At 39.6% G+C, this 16,340-nt stretch overlaps 1 protein-coding gene across 4 annotated transcripts in view; it reads left to right on the top strand.

Moving 5' to 3' along the window:
* Nucleotides 1-16,340, top strand: part of INPP5F (inositol polyphosphate-5-phosphatase F) — a 91,095-nt gene that overhangs the window by 48,914 nt on the left and 25,841 nt on the right. For all 4 annotated transcript variants that reach the window (XM_086681014.1, XM_086681010.1, XM_086681012.1 and 1 more), the window contains exons 4-11: nucleotides 1,424-1,552; nucleotides 1,762-1,929; nucleotides 2,046-2,102; nucleotides 4,418-4,616; nucleotides 5,402-5,581; nucleotides 6,486-6,553; nucleotides 14,703-14,827; nucleotides 15,598-15,675. In XM_086681014.1, the coding sequence (XP_086537140.1) occupies nucleotides 1,424-1,552; nucleotides 1,762-1,929; nucleotides 2,046-2,102; nucleotides 4,418-4,616; nucleotides 5,402-5,581; nucleotides 6,486-6,553; nucleotides 14,703-14,827; nucleotides 15,598-15,675 (1,004 nt within the window). The remainder of the gene's footprint in view (nucleotides 1-1,423; nucleotides 1,553-1,761; nucleotides 1,930-2,045; nucleotides 2,103-4,417; nucleotides 4,617-5,401; nucleotides 5,582-6,485; nucleotides 6,554-14,702; nucleotides 14,828-15,597; nucleotides 15,676-16,340) is intronic.

Here is a 16,340-nt window from a genome sequence, read left to right on the forward strand (position 1 = left end):
GCATAAAGTTGCAGTCAGGTTGTGAGACCCCGGTGAACGGAGGTTTTGATAGCCATAATTTTGAAAAGGCCTGAAGTCTGTAAGATCCTGTTCTGTCTGAATACAGTCCCATTCTCAGTCTGCACTTCTGGTTTTTCTCCAGCTTTATTGAGGTATAGAGAATTGACAAAATTGGCCACTTTCAAGGGTGATCGATCAGGAATACCTCTCCCCTTTTTATTAAATTTAAAATCACAGTTTGAGCTAGATTCTGTTCTCATTTTTTTATCCTGCTTATCATCTAGTAAGTTATTTTGCAAGTAAGACACTGATTATAATAGGCACGTAGTAATTGTTTGCTCTTCGTGAGTGTCTACCACTTAGTGTAGTGATACACCCATTGCGTTGAAAACATGGAATTCGTCTGCATACAGTTAAAAGAATCTCTGTGTACCTCTCAGAGTATTTGCCTTGTGTGTTGAGCCACGTGAAAATTATATGTAAAACCCTTGGCTTTAAGCAGGTAGCCTTCTTTGGAACCTCTGTGCCCTTCTCTTAACAGGTTCCCATCCTCTTCCTCATACTTGTCAGTTAGACTGCACATTTCCTGCAGCCTCTGCTTACGGCTTCTTCAAATTTAATCTCTGGTCCCAAAGAGTATGTTTTTATGCTGATTCCGTTAGTAGGAATGAGGATAGGAGGAGAGTGATTGAAATGTCCAGCTTTTAAGATTCCCTACAGAGCAGACTCTTGACATCTTCTCAACCCAAATGCTCCATTAACTAGCATGAATGAATCTTTAGCAGACAGCTGTAAAGTAATGCCCCTAGGGCATAGCAGATGTGTATTTTGCGATATTTTAAATCTCAGATGCCGATTTTCAAAGCATGGATAAACCTCAACCAGAGTATTTTATTCTTCAGTTATACTGGGTAAGGACTTACTGTCGTTGTGATCCGAACCTGAATTTCCTACCCCTAAATCCTAAGGATGTCTTGTCCTGTATTACTTTCTTATCCTCTATGATAGCTTTTTTTTTTTAAACGTTTATTTTTATTTATTTTTAGAGAAGGGGTGGGGGCAGAGAAGGGTAGACAGAGAGGGACAGAGAGAATCCCAAGCAGGCTGCATGCCATCAGCTCAGAGCCCTACACGGGGCTCGATCTCACAAACCATTGAGATCATGACCTAAGCCAAAATCAGGAGTCAGATGTTTGACCGACTGAGCCACCTAGGAGCCCCTCTATGGTAGCTTTCTAATCCTTGAAAGCATAGCTGTGCTCTCTAATATCAGTTGTCTACTTGGTCATTTTACTAATAAATCTTGAGGTTTTCTTTTAACTACCATGCATGAGCAGTAGCAGTCACTTGTGCACTTGTACCCGGACATTTAACAAGCAGATGGTAATAATAATGAATTTTCTTTCTCTTCCTAATTATTTAGCTCTGTAAGAAGCATCATTTTGGAATTAACAAACCAGAGAAGATTGTACCATCTCCTGATGACTCAAAGTTTCTACTGAAGACCTTTACACACATTAAATCCAATGTGTCTGCTCCTAATAAAAAGAAAGTAAGAGTTTCATTGATACGGGCTTGGAATCCATCTTTGATTACTTTTAAATTGAAGGGTAGTTTCCTTCCCAGGAAACTTGTTTTCAAACTGCTTGTCCCATGTATGGTTCTTGGGATTATTTTCACTTCCCTCCTAGGAAGTTGGGTATTATCCACACAATGCTGTACATTGAATTCCTGTAGTAATAGTAGATTAACTTCTTACAGGTTAAGGAAAGTAAAGAAAAGGAGAAGTTGGAGAGGAGACTACTCGAGGAGTTGCTGAAGATGTTCATGGACTCAGAATCCTTTTACTATAGCTTGACTTATGACCTAACCAATTCGGTACAGAGGCAAAGCACTGGGGAGAGGGACCCCCGTCCCCTCTGGCAGAAGGTACTTCTCTCATGGCTCAGGGCAGGCTTTGCCCTCCAGAATGATTTATGGGCCCATTTGACTTCTATAAGAAAGCTCAACATGTTTCTGAACTGTTCATTCTCTACCTTTTCCAGGTTGATGACCGATTTTTTTGGAATAAATATATGATACAAGATCTTACTGAGATTGGTGTGAGTAGTTGTTTCTAAAATATCCTAAAGGTAGTTATGGTTGTTAAGCAAAGTTTTAAACACTGTATCAAAACGAATTCGAAATCTCACTAAAATGGGAGCACCTGGCTGGCTGAGTCGGTAGACCATGTGACTCTGGATCTCAGGGTTGTGAGTTTGATCCCCACGTTGGGCATGGAGTCTACTTAAAAAAAAATCTCACCATAATGTTTTCCTCTCTAGAATGGGAATCATTTAGCTATGAACACCAAGACCTTGTTTTAAGACAGTTCCCAACTCTACAGCCTAGCCACAGGCCTGCCTTTTTAGCAGGTTCCCATGGGATAGAAGTAATTTAAGGCTGCGGAACTAATGTCCACAGAGTTCCTAGGAGACAGAGATTTTGTTTGCACCCATTGGAAATGGTGAAGTGTGATTTTTCTTTAATGATGCCAGTCACTTCCCTTTCCTGTTTCCTCATCTGGGGATTGGAGTAGAAGGTCTTTGAGGACATTCCAGTACTGCCAGTATCTGAATCAGGGACGAGAGGGAATATGTTGAGATTATTGTGTGAGGATCCTTCCAGTTTAATGGTTGCTCTGTTCCTTCACTCTGTCTTCTGTGTGGAAGAATTATACCCATCCAAGGACAGTTCACTCAGTCAACAAATATGTATGGAAGGCCTCCTGTGTGCCAGTTGCTGTTTTGGACACAAAGTGGGCAAATAGCTGAATGGGTGACATACTATCTTTTCATTAACTTTTCAAAAATTTCAAACCTTTTTTCTCCTATCTCTCCCCCTTGGCAGTGGTTAGTATAAATGATTTTGACTTTAGCAGTGTCTCCCACGAGATATCTGTCATGCCTCTATTGAGAATGAGGCTTGAAAATGTTCTCACCTCTTTTTAGGAGGCTGATCAAACTGTGACCACTGAGACTCAGTGACAGGGGAGAAAAATAAGGGTGACGATAATGCCTATTTTTCCTGCTTGCTGACACATTGGGCTCTAATACGTTTTGCAGGGTTTCTGTCAGGAACTTCGAATTACCATTTAAAATTGATGGCTTGCAGTAGAGGTGGCGTTTGGCCACGTATGTTTCTCTGTTCCCGTCAAGAGTTCTGCATTGTTGCTAGAACAAAAATACAAATAATGAGGATGGTGGTAAGGATAATGAATGCATATAGACCCTTCATAATTTTCAATTCTAACCACCTTTCTAGGATCCTGTCTGCTGCTCCATAAAACAAAACTGTGAGACAGGTCCTGCCCGGCTTATGTGGTTATGGATGATGAGGTGGGTTTGAAGGTCATGCTGAGGTTAAGGCTGGATACAGTTGTGGAGACGGGAGAGAAAGAGAACAACACCCTAGAGTACTTCTTACCCTTCACTCTCCCTGCAGACAGTCAGCCGGGAAAGTGGAGTATTCTTAGCCTCAAAGGCACAGAAGGGGAAATGTCTAACTGTAATTAATACTCTCCTAATTATGTTGGGTGACATTGTAAAATAAGATATTTATGGAAAGCGTTTTTTTTCTTTTCCTTTTTTTTTTTTTTTTTTTGGTTCATTTACTATGTGGATTTTAGCTTGGCAAGGCAAGTTTTTTCTAAACTAGAACATAGAGTTGGACCTCTGCGCTTTGTAGTAAGGGGATCAGAGTTGGTTGTATGTTGTTAAAGCCTTGATACAATAGTGAGTTAAAAATCAGCCTATAAGTGGTTTTTTTGTTTTTTGTTTTTTCTGTACCAATGGGAATAATCATAGTAGCTATGTCTGTTAAATCCTTACAATAAGGCAGGCACTATGCCAAACACTTTTTACATTTTACTCATTCACTCAACCAAATGAGGTAACAGTTTTTCCTATTTCTCAAAGCAGGACGTTGGGGCACGTTGAGGTTAAGTGATTCATCAGAGTGAGTTCGTAAGTGGTGGAGGTTGAATTTGTTACCCAGGCAGTGTGGCTTCTATCCAGTGGGTCTTCTTAGGCAGCTCTTTTTATTTATTTATTTTTGTAAGTAATCTCTATACCCAATGTGGGGCTCAAACTTGTGACCCCGAGATCAAGAGTCTCACGCTATATCTGCTCTACTGACTGAGCCAGCCAGGGACCTCTCAGGCAGCTATTTTTGAATGCTCACCATAGAGAAAAAGGCTCTCCCCTTTGTCTTCCTTCCTCCCTCCCTTTTTTCTGCCATTCTCCAATAAGCAGAAAACATGGTTAAGAAACAGAAGGTTTCTGCTTCTAGGAAACCGACAAATATGTGCTAACCTCTACTTAAGAAAGCAGCAGGACCATACAGAATAGAAACAACATGATATTCATATTGTTTTCAGACACCAGATGTGGACTTTTGGATTCTCCCCATTATCCAAGGTTTCGTGCAGATTGAAGAACTTGTGGTTAATTATAATGAATCATCTGATGATGAGAAAAGCAGCCCAGAGACCCCCCCTCAGGAGTCCACCTGTGTAGATGACATTCACCCACGATTTCTCGTGGCTCTCATTTCACGCCGAAGTAGGCACAGAGCAGGTGAGTAAAAGGGCTGAAATCACGTGCAAGTTAAATTCAGACGAGAATGGAAAAGCTGCAGATGGGTTGAAATGCTAATGACAATAATGGAGTTGGAAGCATAATTGGCTTCAAAGTGCTCAGTGACTCTAAATCGTGTGATGTAATTGGGGACCAATTTTTGGAGGGAGGTGAATGGGGGAGAGTTAACAAAAGCAGAAAGAAAAAGAGGTATATATATGGAGAAGAGAAGAAAGTCACTTGGGATATGTTTCTAAATACCATTGTTCCCACTGACAGCCTGTATCACGGTAATAAATCCTTCCTGAGCACCAGCGCCCTCGGGAAAACCTTTCCCTTTCAGTTCACAGAAAGTAGCTTCGCTTCAACTTGTACAAAACAATGATGCATAGAGTTATGAGTTTGGGGGAAGTTGATGCTGTTCTGCCTGGAAGTTGCACATTAGATCCAAAAAGCTATCCTGGAAGATGGATTTGGTTAAGAAGCGTATCTAATCAGGGGCGCCTGGGTGTCTCAGTCGGTTAAGCATCCGACTTCGGCTCAGATCATGATCTCACAGATCATGATCTCACAGTTCGTGGGTTTGAGCCCTGCATCGGGCTCTGTGCTGACAGCCTGGAGCCTGCTTTGGATTCTGTCTCCCTCTCTCTCTGCCCCTCCCCTGCTTGTGCTCTATGTCCCTCTCTCTCAAAATAAACATAAAAAAAAAAAAAAAAAAGCAGTAGCATATCTAATCAGACTAAATAATGTTTTTTATGTTGTTTTCTGTTTTAATTTTCTTTTAGGAATGCGTTATAAACGAAGAGGAGTGGATAAAAATGGCAATGTTGCCAATTATGTGGAAACTGAGCAGTTGATTCATGTTCATAATCATACTTTGTCATTTATTCAAACACGAGGCTCTGTGCCTGTCTTTTGGAGCCAGGTTGGGTATCGATATAATCCGCGACCACGACTGGACAAAAGTAAGCATGTTCATTACTTAGTTTGCAGTGATGATTTGAGAGAGTATTTTTAAAAATATTAGGTATTTTATAGGTTTGGATTTGCTTGACCAGATACTTCATTTAAAACAATATTCCAGTTGGTGAGATTTAATAGAGATATCGTAATTGCAAGAGTTATAATGGTTGTTGACAGTTTAAGTAAGTTGTTTAACAATAAAAAATGCCCTTACAATAGAATAAAATAAAGCTTATTTCACAGATTTTAATTGTTGTTTCTTTGGAGAATACTTTATGAAATGTTTACTTTTGGAAAAGGGTAAATGTCAATATTAATAGAAGCAGGAGATATGTTCAGATGGCATCTACAAAAAATAGATCAGATGTCTTTACTCAAGTGTCTCGCTGTGTAAGGTTTGTTGTTGTTTTAACTATTGAGGATTTAATTTCTTCTAGTATTTTAACTTTACCGCTGGAATGGCTAAATCATATCAGTCTAACCAGGTAACTCAATGAGGTTGATTTTAAAAATTGTTTACAGAATATTTTTCTCTCAAAACTCAATTGATATTTGTAAGAATCCAGTAAACCTTCAGTTTATAATATTCATATTTTTAGAGGAGTTTTATTCTCTTACTATAAACTACATGGAACCCTTTCTGACAACAGGCTGGACACATGAACAATAAAGGTCCTGATTACATAGTATGCTTTTCCAGTGTGACCTGTGCAGTCTAACTGGGGGGAAAAAGAATCTGAGGGCTTTGGCTTTGGCTCATTTTATTTTAAAATACTGGTTTTAGACCATCTTAGTTACATTTGGTGGCCAAGAAATTGTTGAAAAGTAAGAGTAAGGGTGGAATAGACACTAATTTCTGTCTCAAACATCGGAAGGAAAAATAGATTTTGTATCACTTCTTTGTAGGTGAAAAGGACACCATTGCCTATTTCTGTGCCCATTTCGAAGAACAACTGAAAATTTACAAAAAACAGGTGGGCTTTGATCTGTATTAATGTTCCTTCATTTTCAGCCATGGTTATGTATCTATTTCTTTAAATTTCATGAAAATAACAATATACTATTTGTAATTAAACAAAATGGCATCTTGCCATGAAGTTGAAGAATACATAAGCTAAGAGTATTTCTAATATTCTCTAGGAAGCATTGAATCAGCTACTTTAGACTGTTTTTAGATAAGAATTAGTCTACTGTCGTTAATTATTATAGTTGAAGAAGTAGCCAGAGTAAGGAAAGAAAGGCATCTCTCAGTACCACCTGTAGTTCTGCCTCCTGAAGATAACAATTTGATATGCATCTATCTTCAAGATCTTTTCTCTCTGCCCACCTCTCTTATGTATTTATATGTAGGACTGTGATCATATAGACTAAAATCAAGTGAAAACTATTAAGTGAAATTACAATTTCAATAAGATGACCAGATTTCAGATACAAGATTTGTATAGAATAACCTGTGGGGGATAAGCTTGGGGAATAAGCACTGATGGGTTAACAAGGCATAAAGAATTATAAAGCCAGGGGCGCCTGGGTGGCTCAGTCTGTTGAGCGTCCGGCTTCGGCTCGGGTCATGATCTCGCAGTTGTCGAGTTCGAGCCCCGCGTCAGGCTCTGTGCTGACAGCCTGGAGCCTGGTTCTGATTCTGTGTCTGCCTCTCCCCGTACCCCCCCCCCCCCCCCCATGCTCTGTCTCAAAAATAAAGATAAACATTTTTTTTTTTTTAATTAAAAAAAGAAAAAAAAGAATTACAAAGCCATAGGATGCTCACACCCAAGTTTGGGTAAACAAGATTAGGTGTTATAAGGATAGAGAAGGGGGGGGGGGGCTAAGGCCCCCAGAATAGAGTAGGTGGGAAAAAGGCCCCCAATACAAAGATATGTAGGGTAAGCAAGATTACCCCCCAAGCCCCCCAAATTAGTGCTATAGCAGAAAGCTTTCACAGGAAGGAAGGACCGAATTAGGTAAACAGGTAAATAGGGCTATAGACTGCTGCCCTGCGGTGATGCTGCCCAGAGCTGAGCTGATTAACAAAAGAAAGGTGCCTTGTTAACCCTGAGGTTATTTTCCCTGTCTTATCCCCTAGACTAGCTAAGATAAACTGATGCAGTGCCTCCTGTCTGCCTTTAACAACCATCTGCCCGGTGCCAGGATTTTGTTTTATATTGACCCAAACCCCAAACACCGTGTATCTTCAAAACCCCCTTTCCCTCATGCCCATGAGTTAATGTTCACAGATTCATTGTCTCTTTATGCACTCCCATCAAGTTTGTAAGCCTTTTAATCTTCATAAATACAGAGCAAGGACCCTTATTCGGGGCTCTTGTCTTTTCCCAGACTTGAGCCATCTCTCACTTTTAATCCTGCATCTGTTCTTTTGCTGGCCAAGAGAGAACTTTAGACTTAGAGTCTACGATAATAACCTGTAAGTCTGATCCATTTGCAATGACCAATCCGAATGTGTAGCTATAGGATGCATTTTTCTAACAGCAACAAAAATAAAAAAGGAAGAAATAACCTAAAACCTAATAAACATACAAAAAAAGATAGCTTGTGTATGGGGATGGGAGATGGGACGAAGAATTACTAAAGAATGCAAAGGAAAACCTGGATAAATGGAGAAAAAATACCATGTTCCTGGAAAGAAGGATTAATACTGAATAGATTTCAGTTCTTCCAAAATTAATGTAGAAATTTCGTGCAGTCCCAAAGTCTGAGCACGGAAATAAAAAGCAAACCCTCATGGCCACCTGGGTGGCTCAGTTGAGTGTCAGACTTAAGCTCAGGTCGTGATCTCACGGTTCATGGGTTCGAGCCCCGAGTCAAGCTCACTGCTGTCAGTACATAGCCCGCTTTGGATCCTCTGTCCTGTCTCTCTGTCCCTCCCCTCCTCGTGCTCTCTCTCTCTCTCAAAAATAAAAAAATTTTAAAACCCCTCAGATTGAAAAAATTATAAAGTTTGACAGTAAGAAATAAAGGCAAGTAATTGGGGAAATGAGAACGCTCACAGATTGCTAGAGGAAACATAAGTTGGTATAGCTATTTTGTTGTTGTTGTTTTTCTTTTAATTTTTTTTTTCAACGTTTTTTATTTATTTTTGGGACAGAGAGAGAGCATGAACGGGGGAGGGTCAGAGAGAGAGGGAGACACAGAATCGGAAACAGGCTCCAGGCTCCGAGCCATCAGCCCAGAGCCTGACGCGGGGCTGGAACTCACGGACCGCGAGATCGTGACCTGGCTGAAGTCGGACGCTTAACCGACTGCGCCACCCAGGCGCCCCGGTATAGCTATTTTGAATGGTATTATCAATCAAAATAAAATAGGCTTACACTGTTAATCTGGTAGTTTTGCTTTTTGATATCTTTCCTGTATGTTATATATAGAAGTCATTTCTAGGTGGATAAGGATCTGAATGCAAAAAGTTAAACTGTAAACCTTTTAAAGGAAAATATAGGGTTGTTTTGTTTTGTTTTGTTTTGTTTTAAAAAGACCCAGGGCCTTGGCCCAGACTCACCTTGGCACCCCCAGAGCATCTTTTTGATCTTTGGTCTTAGAACTTAAAAAGCATTAACCAATAATGAAAAATATTGATACATTTGACTTTACTAAATTTTTAATTGTTATCAAAGTTTTATCATTTATTTAAACTGTATTAAAATTAAATAGGACTTAAATCCCAAACCATAATGAAAAAATAATTTAGACTTTATTAAAATAAAGAACTTCTGTTTATTAAGAGGCACCACTAAGATTGGGAAAGCAATTCACAAAGTAGAAGATATTTAAGATTTTTTAATACATATATAGGACAAAAGATTCCTATCTAGAGTTACTAAAAACAAAAAACAAAAAAACCTCTTTAAAACGCTAAAAATAGATGTACAACCTAGAAGAAAAGGCGACAAAAGACTTAAGCAGATGTTCATGAAAAAATGTATTTAATAGGCCAATAAACATCTGAAAGGGTGTTGAACTTCACCCATCATCAGGGAAATACAAACTAAAACCACTTCTACACCAGAATGACTAAAATAAAACAATCATACATACCAAGTTCCATTAAGGATGTGAAATAACTGGGACTCTAATACAAAAAAATGTTTAAATGTACCTGAAACTCACGTTCAATCCAGGAGGCATGTACAAGAGCATTTTTTGCAGCATGAAAGTAACCCGACTGTTCATCAGAACGTCAGTGGATAAACAGTGTGACACATTTAAAGTGTTGACTACAGGGGCGCCTGGGTGGCTCAGTCCGTTAAGCATCCGACTTTGGCTCAGGTCATGATCTCGCGGTCTGTGAGTTCAAGCCCCGCGTCAGGCTCTGTGCTGACAGCTCAGAGCCTGGATGGAGCCTGTTTAAGATTCTGTGTCTCCCTCTCTCTCTGACCCTCCCCCGTTCATGCTGTCTCTCCCTGTCTCAAAAATAAATAAACGTTAAAAAAATATATATTTAAAAAAAATAAAGTGTTGACTACAGATGCTTAAAAACGATGAGGTAGATCTGTGTGCACTAGCATGGAAACATCTTAAGATCACACAGAGCGAGAAAAGACTGTAAGAGCATATGGTGTGTTGCCATCTCAAACCCACAAAACAAAACCATGTCTTTTATATACACGTAGTTCTTTTCCACATATCTGTTCTCACACATATGTGGCATGCACATTTATGTAGGCATACCTTTATATGGGCTGAAAGGGCACACACTGAACAGTAACCGTTGTTACCTCCAGGGAAGGGTGTGGGTCTGGGTTGTGGTGAGGAGGGATTTGACCTTTATGTTTGAAATTTTTTTTTAACTTGTTTTATTTTTTTAAATTTACATCCAAATTAGTTAGCATCTAGTGCAACAGTGATTTCAGGAGTAGATTCCTTAGTGCCCCTTACCCATTTAGCCCATCCCCCCTTCCACAACCCCTCCAGCAACCCTCAGTTTGTTCTCCATATTTATGAGTCTCTTCTGTTTTGTCCCCCTCCCTGTTTTTATATTATTTTTGTTTCCCTTCCCTTCTGTTCATTTGTTTTGTCTCTTAAAGTCCTCATATGAGTGAAGTCCTTTGATTTTTGTCTTTCTCTAATTTCACTTAGCATAACACCCTCTAGTTCCATCCACGTGGTTGCAAATGGCAAGATTTCATTCTTTTTGATTGCCGAGTAATACTCCATTGTATATATATATACCACATCTTCTTTATCCATTCATCCATCGATGGACACTTGGGCTCTTTCCATCCTTTGGCTATTGTTGATAGTGCTGCTATAAACATGGGGGTGCATGTGTCCCTTCGAAACAGCACACCTGTATCCCTTGGATCAATGCCTAGTACTGCCATTGCTGGGTCATAGGGTGGTTCTGTTTTTAGTTTTTTGAGGAACCTCCATACTGTTTTCTAGAGTGGCTGCACCGGCTTGCATTCCCATATGGTTGAAATTTTTTACAGTGTGAATAAGTTCATATATCAGCAATATGTGCAATTATAATTAGCACTACAGAAAATAAACCATAATTTATTTTTTTTTTCAACTTTATTTTATTTTATTTTTTTTGGGACAGAGAGAGACAGAGCATGAACGGGGGAGGGGCAGAGAGAGAGGGAGACACAGAATCGGAAACAGGCTCCAGGCTCCGAGCCATCAGCCCAGAGCCTGACGCGGGGCTCGAACTCACGGACCGCGAGATCGTGACCTGGCTGAAGTCGGACGCTTAACCGACTGCGCCACCCAGGCGCCCCCACAATTTATTATTTTTTTAACGTTTGTTTATTTTTGAGATAATGTGAGATTGTGATCTGAGCTAAAGTCAGATGCTTAACCGACTGAGCTACCTAGGCGCTCCAAACCACAATTTAAATTAACAACTAGGGGCGACTTGGCTGGCTCAGCTGGTGAGCATGCAACTCTTGATCTCAAGATTGTGGGTTTGAGCCCTGTGTTGGGCTCTGTGCTTGACAGCTCACAGCCTGGAACCTGCTTTGGATTCTGTGTCTTCCCTCTCTCTCTGCCCCTCCCCCACTCTCACTCTGTCTCTCTTTCTCAAAAATAAATAAACATTAAAAAAAAAATAGACTTGAGGCGCCTGGGTGGCGCAGTCGGTTAAGCGTCCGACTTCAGCCAGGTCACGATCTCGCGGTCCGTGAGTTCGAGCCCCGTGTCAGGCTCTGGGCTGATGCCTCAGAGCCTGGAGCCTGCTTCTGATTCTGTGTCTCCCTCTCTCTCTGCCCCTCCCCCGTTCATGCTCTGTCTCTCTCTGTCCCAAAAATAAATAAAAAACGTTGAAAAAAAAATTAAAAAAAAAATAGACTTGCTTAAAAAATGAATTTTGATGATACTGAAGCGTGTAAAGGAAGCAGTAACAATAACCTCCTTAACCACCCTCATCCCTGTTCTGTACGGACTTTTAAAGCCTGATTGTACACGTCAGTTTTACCAGCGTGTGTACTGAGCAGACACCTCCTTTCTGATAGTACCCCAGTAATGTTCCCTTGTCCACCTGCATCCCCTGGGTAATTGCTTTCTGGGAGGTGGGCCCATGGTCAGCCTGACTCAGTCAGGGTGGCACCACTGTTCCTGTTGCCAGTGATTGGCTTAGGCATTGGCCTGTTTGTGTTCATTGGCAGTTTGGCCAGTGAGGGATGATGTGAGGGAAGTCTGCTGGGAAGCTTCTGGGAAAGATTTCCTGCTCTAATAAATAAGCGGAGATACAGGACCCAACAGTCCCTCTGTGATTGTTGTGTGTGGAGTGACGTGCCACTGCAGCTATGGCAAAACCGTGAATGAACTGGCCTCAGGGCTGACCAGTGTGCTGAGGATGGCAGAGCAAAAAGATGGAGAGAATTGGTACTGGTGCCACTGATTTAAGCAATTCCGGAACCATGCCGCTTCCAGACTTCTTGCTCTGAGACTTGAGTCAGTGATTTGTCATTTGCAGCAAAAGCCCATCTGGACACGTGTATATATACACATTTAAAATGAAGTCAATGGAGGGCTATACCATGTATGCTATTCTGCAGCTGTTTTCACTTAATGTTCCATGGCTGTTATTTAACCGTTTATCTCTTGGTGGACCCTTAGGATCTAGTTTTTGCTATTGTAAAAACAAAAATTCCAGAAAACAACTTTTGTGTACTTTGGGACACTTAGTTGCTTTACAGAACAGATTTCTAGAGGCAGAATGACCGGATCAAACAGGATGCATTTAAACTTGATAACTACCACTTTGTTGTTCCCCAAAAGATCCCAACAGTTTATACCCTCAGGAGCAGTGGGAGCCATGCCCATCTCCCCATATATTCACCAATGCTGATGACATTTAGGATTCAATTTTTGCCTCTGTAAAGATGAAAGCTAGTTTTCTGTTTTAAAATTAGTATTTCTTTTTTTTTTAAAGAGCTTTTATTTAAATTCCATTTAGTTAACATACAGCGTAATATTAGTTTCAGGTATACAATATGGCAACTCAACACTTCCATTCAATTCCAGGTGCTCATCCCAAGTGTCCTCCTTAGTCCCCATCACCTATTTAACCCATCCCTCCACCCATCTCCCCTCCGGTAACCACCAGTTTGTTTTCTACAGTTGAGAGTCTGTCTCTTGGTTTGCCTCTGTCTCTTTGATTATTAACAAAGTTGTAGCCTCATGTTTATTGGCTATTTATATATTTTCTCTTGTGAATTTCCTCTGTATTGTGAATTTACTCTTCTTCTTACTGAATTTATAGCACTCTTATATAGTATTGGTTTAATGTTACAGGTCTGTTCCCCCATGTAGTCCTTTGTGTCTTTTTGTTTTGTTTTACCTTTGCTTACTTGTATTGTCATTGGGTAAAGAGGTTTTTTTTTTTTTGTTTTTTTTTTTTTAAAGCTTTTTTTTTTTTTTTAATTTTTTTTCCCAACGTTTTTATTTATTTTTGGGATAGAGAGAGACAGAGCATGAACGGGGGAGGGGCAGAGAGAGAGGGAGACACAGAATGGGAAACAGGCTCCAGGCTCTGAGCCATCAGCCCAGAGCCTGACGCGGGGCTCGAACTCACGGACCGCGAGATCGTGACCTGGCTGAAGTCGGACGCTTAACCGACTGCGCCACCCAGGCGCCCCGGGTAAAGAGGTTTTAAATTTTTATGTTGTCACATTTATCCATCTTTTTCTTTATGCCCTCTGGTTCTTACGCTTAGAAAGTCACGTCCCATCCTACAGTTATGGGAACATCACCCCGAATATTCTTCTAGCTTTTTTATAACTTCAAAAAATATTTAGGTCATTAATGCATCTTATGATTTGTATATAATGAGATTTAGAGAGCTAAAGTAAGTTTTCCCCCACTATATAGATAGATAATTATCCCAGTACCATTTATAGAGTATTTTTTATTTCTCCCAGAATGATATTGTTAATATTTTAGATTCCTCAATGTGCATAGGTCTGTCTCTAAGCTCGCTGTCCCGTTCTATGGGTCATTCATCTGTTTCTCCACAAGTACTTCTGTCTTAATTGCTGCAGATTTAGAGTATGTTTTGCTTTCCAATGGGACAAGTCCTCCTTTATTATTAGTCTTCAAAACTTTTTCCATATACTTACCTTCTAGAGGAACTTCAGAATTAACTTGTCAAAGTCCACAGAAAGATCCTGATCAAATTTTGATTGGGATTGTTGAGTGTTTAATCTGAGGAGACTTGACATCTTTATAATATTGAATCTCACTATCTAGCACCATAGTGTGTCTTTCCATTTACTCAGATTTTCTTTTACGTGTTTAAGCAAAGTTTTATAGTGTCCATAAGTAGGTCTTGTATATTTTTTTAAAACTTCTAAATAATTTTTAATATTTGCGTTACAAAGGACCTTGTTTATTATTTTATTATAACCAATTCTAATTGGTTTTTTAATTGGCTTTTACCAATTTATTCTAATTGGTCATTGCAGATACATAGTACATTAAACAACTATTAATGCTACCTAAATATAACAAGTGAAAATCTAACTTTATAGGGGAAAAAGTTGATGCCTGAGTGGATAAATTTCTAAGTATGGCTATCAAATATTTCTAAAACAATTTCAAATAAACTGATTCAAAACCACATTGAGTTTAGCATCTGATTAAACTGAATTTGTGTTTCCTTAACTTTCACAGGTTATTATTAACTTGGTGGACCAGGCAGGCAGGGAGAAAATTATTGGCGATGCTTACCTGAAACAAGTGTTACTCTTCAACAGCTCACACCTCACTTATGTCTCATTTGACTTCCATGAGCACTGGTAAGAGGGCTTCCTGATGGGAGTTTTGATCAGTTCCAGTGTTTGTGGTACACGCTCCCACAGCAAGCCGAGCTCTCCTCTTCCTTACGGGGAAGAACACTTTCTTCTTCTCATTGTTAACTTAGTTTTAATTTTCATATGAGCTTTATTTTGGCTAAAAATTGAATTGTTCCTGAAATATTTTGTCTTTCCCAAAACAACATGGCGATGGGAGAGTTCCATTTTTCCTTTTATCGCTCGAAGAACTTCTGGAGCTTTTCCTTTCAGCTTGAGTCCACGCCTAGCAGAAGTAATCGAGTCCCCTTAAAAATCATTCTGCTGGCTCATCTTCATGCTCTATTAATAATACTTCTTTCTCTATGGATAAGCTTCACTAGAGTTTGCTCTGGAAAAACAACAGTCACTGGATCATTTTGATGGTAATTTTAACTTGTGTGTGTTCTGAAAGCTAGCTTCTTTTGTCCTAATCCTGGCTCTGATGTGGGTTCGTTTACCTAAGTTTTGAAAATTTGGTGGGGGAAAGAAGCTTCTGATAGCTGTGATAGGTTTCAATGTATTCTTAAATATATTTTCTTTCACAATGGAGATTAATTACAAACATGTATATAATTGCCTATATAATTTATAGTAGAGTTAACCTCACGTACTTACAGCAATAGTTTTCTTTAATTTTTCCAAGCTACTTTAAATACTGTGACTTAAGCTAAAAAATCTGTTATTAGGTTTAACCTATTATTAAACTTTTTTTTTTCTTTTGGCATGTATTTTAGCCGAGGAATGAAGTTTGAGAATGTTCAAACACTAACGGATGCCATTTATGACATTATTCTTGACATGAAGTGGTGTTGGTAGGTATCTCCTAAGAAGTCAATTTGACAAACTGTTGGTCTGTGAAATCAGATGTATTTGTCTGGTACTGTTAAGCACTAAAATAGTAGCAGCAAGCTGAAAAAGCGTGTTCGTTTTTCTTATTTTGCTTCCTAATTTCCAGTCTCCTTTTCAAGAGTGTCAGTCACTAGGCAGCATTAGCTTTGAAAAGGGAAGAGGTGTCAGATGGTCAGGCAAGATGAAGCAAAATGCTCTAGGACTGTTGTTTAATTCCATCTAATGCTCCATGGTCTATATTTCCTCTTCCTCTTCTTCTCACCATCCCTTCATCTAAGGGAAGGAAGCCTTAGAGGTACTTGGTCTCAGCTTGCAGGTAGTTCAAAATTAGAAGGAAGATGATTCTCAGACTGCAGGAGGGAGGTGTAGGAAGAAGAAATTGGCTTAAATGCTAGGGAAGAACCTTCAATTGGACTCGAAAGGCCAGAGGTGGACAGAGAGATTGGACGCACAAGGCATGCTTCATGCCTTCTCACTGAGTGGTAAAGTGACTTTGTTCAAGCTCCATGCGTTCAGATGCATTTCTACTTGGAGTCAAAAAGGAGGGACAGGATGGTGTTTTAAAGTGGCTTCTGGCTTTAATATATATTTAAATATTTATATATATATATATATATATATATTTAAA

This window comes from Puma concolor, chromosome D2 (assembly GCF_028749965.1).
Source record: "Puma concolor isolate L17-30 chromosome D2, mPumCon1.1.hap2, whole genome shotgun sequence".
Classification (NCBI taxonomy): Eukaryota; Metazoa; Chordata; class Mammalia; order Carnivora; family Felidae; genus Puma; species Puma concolor.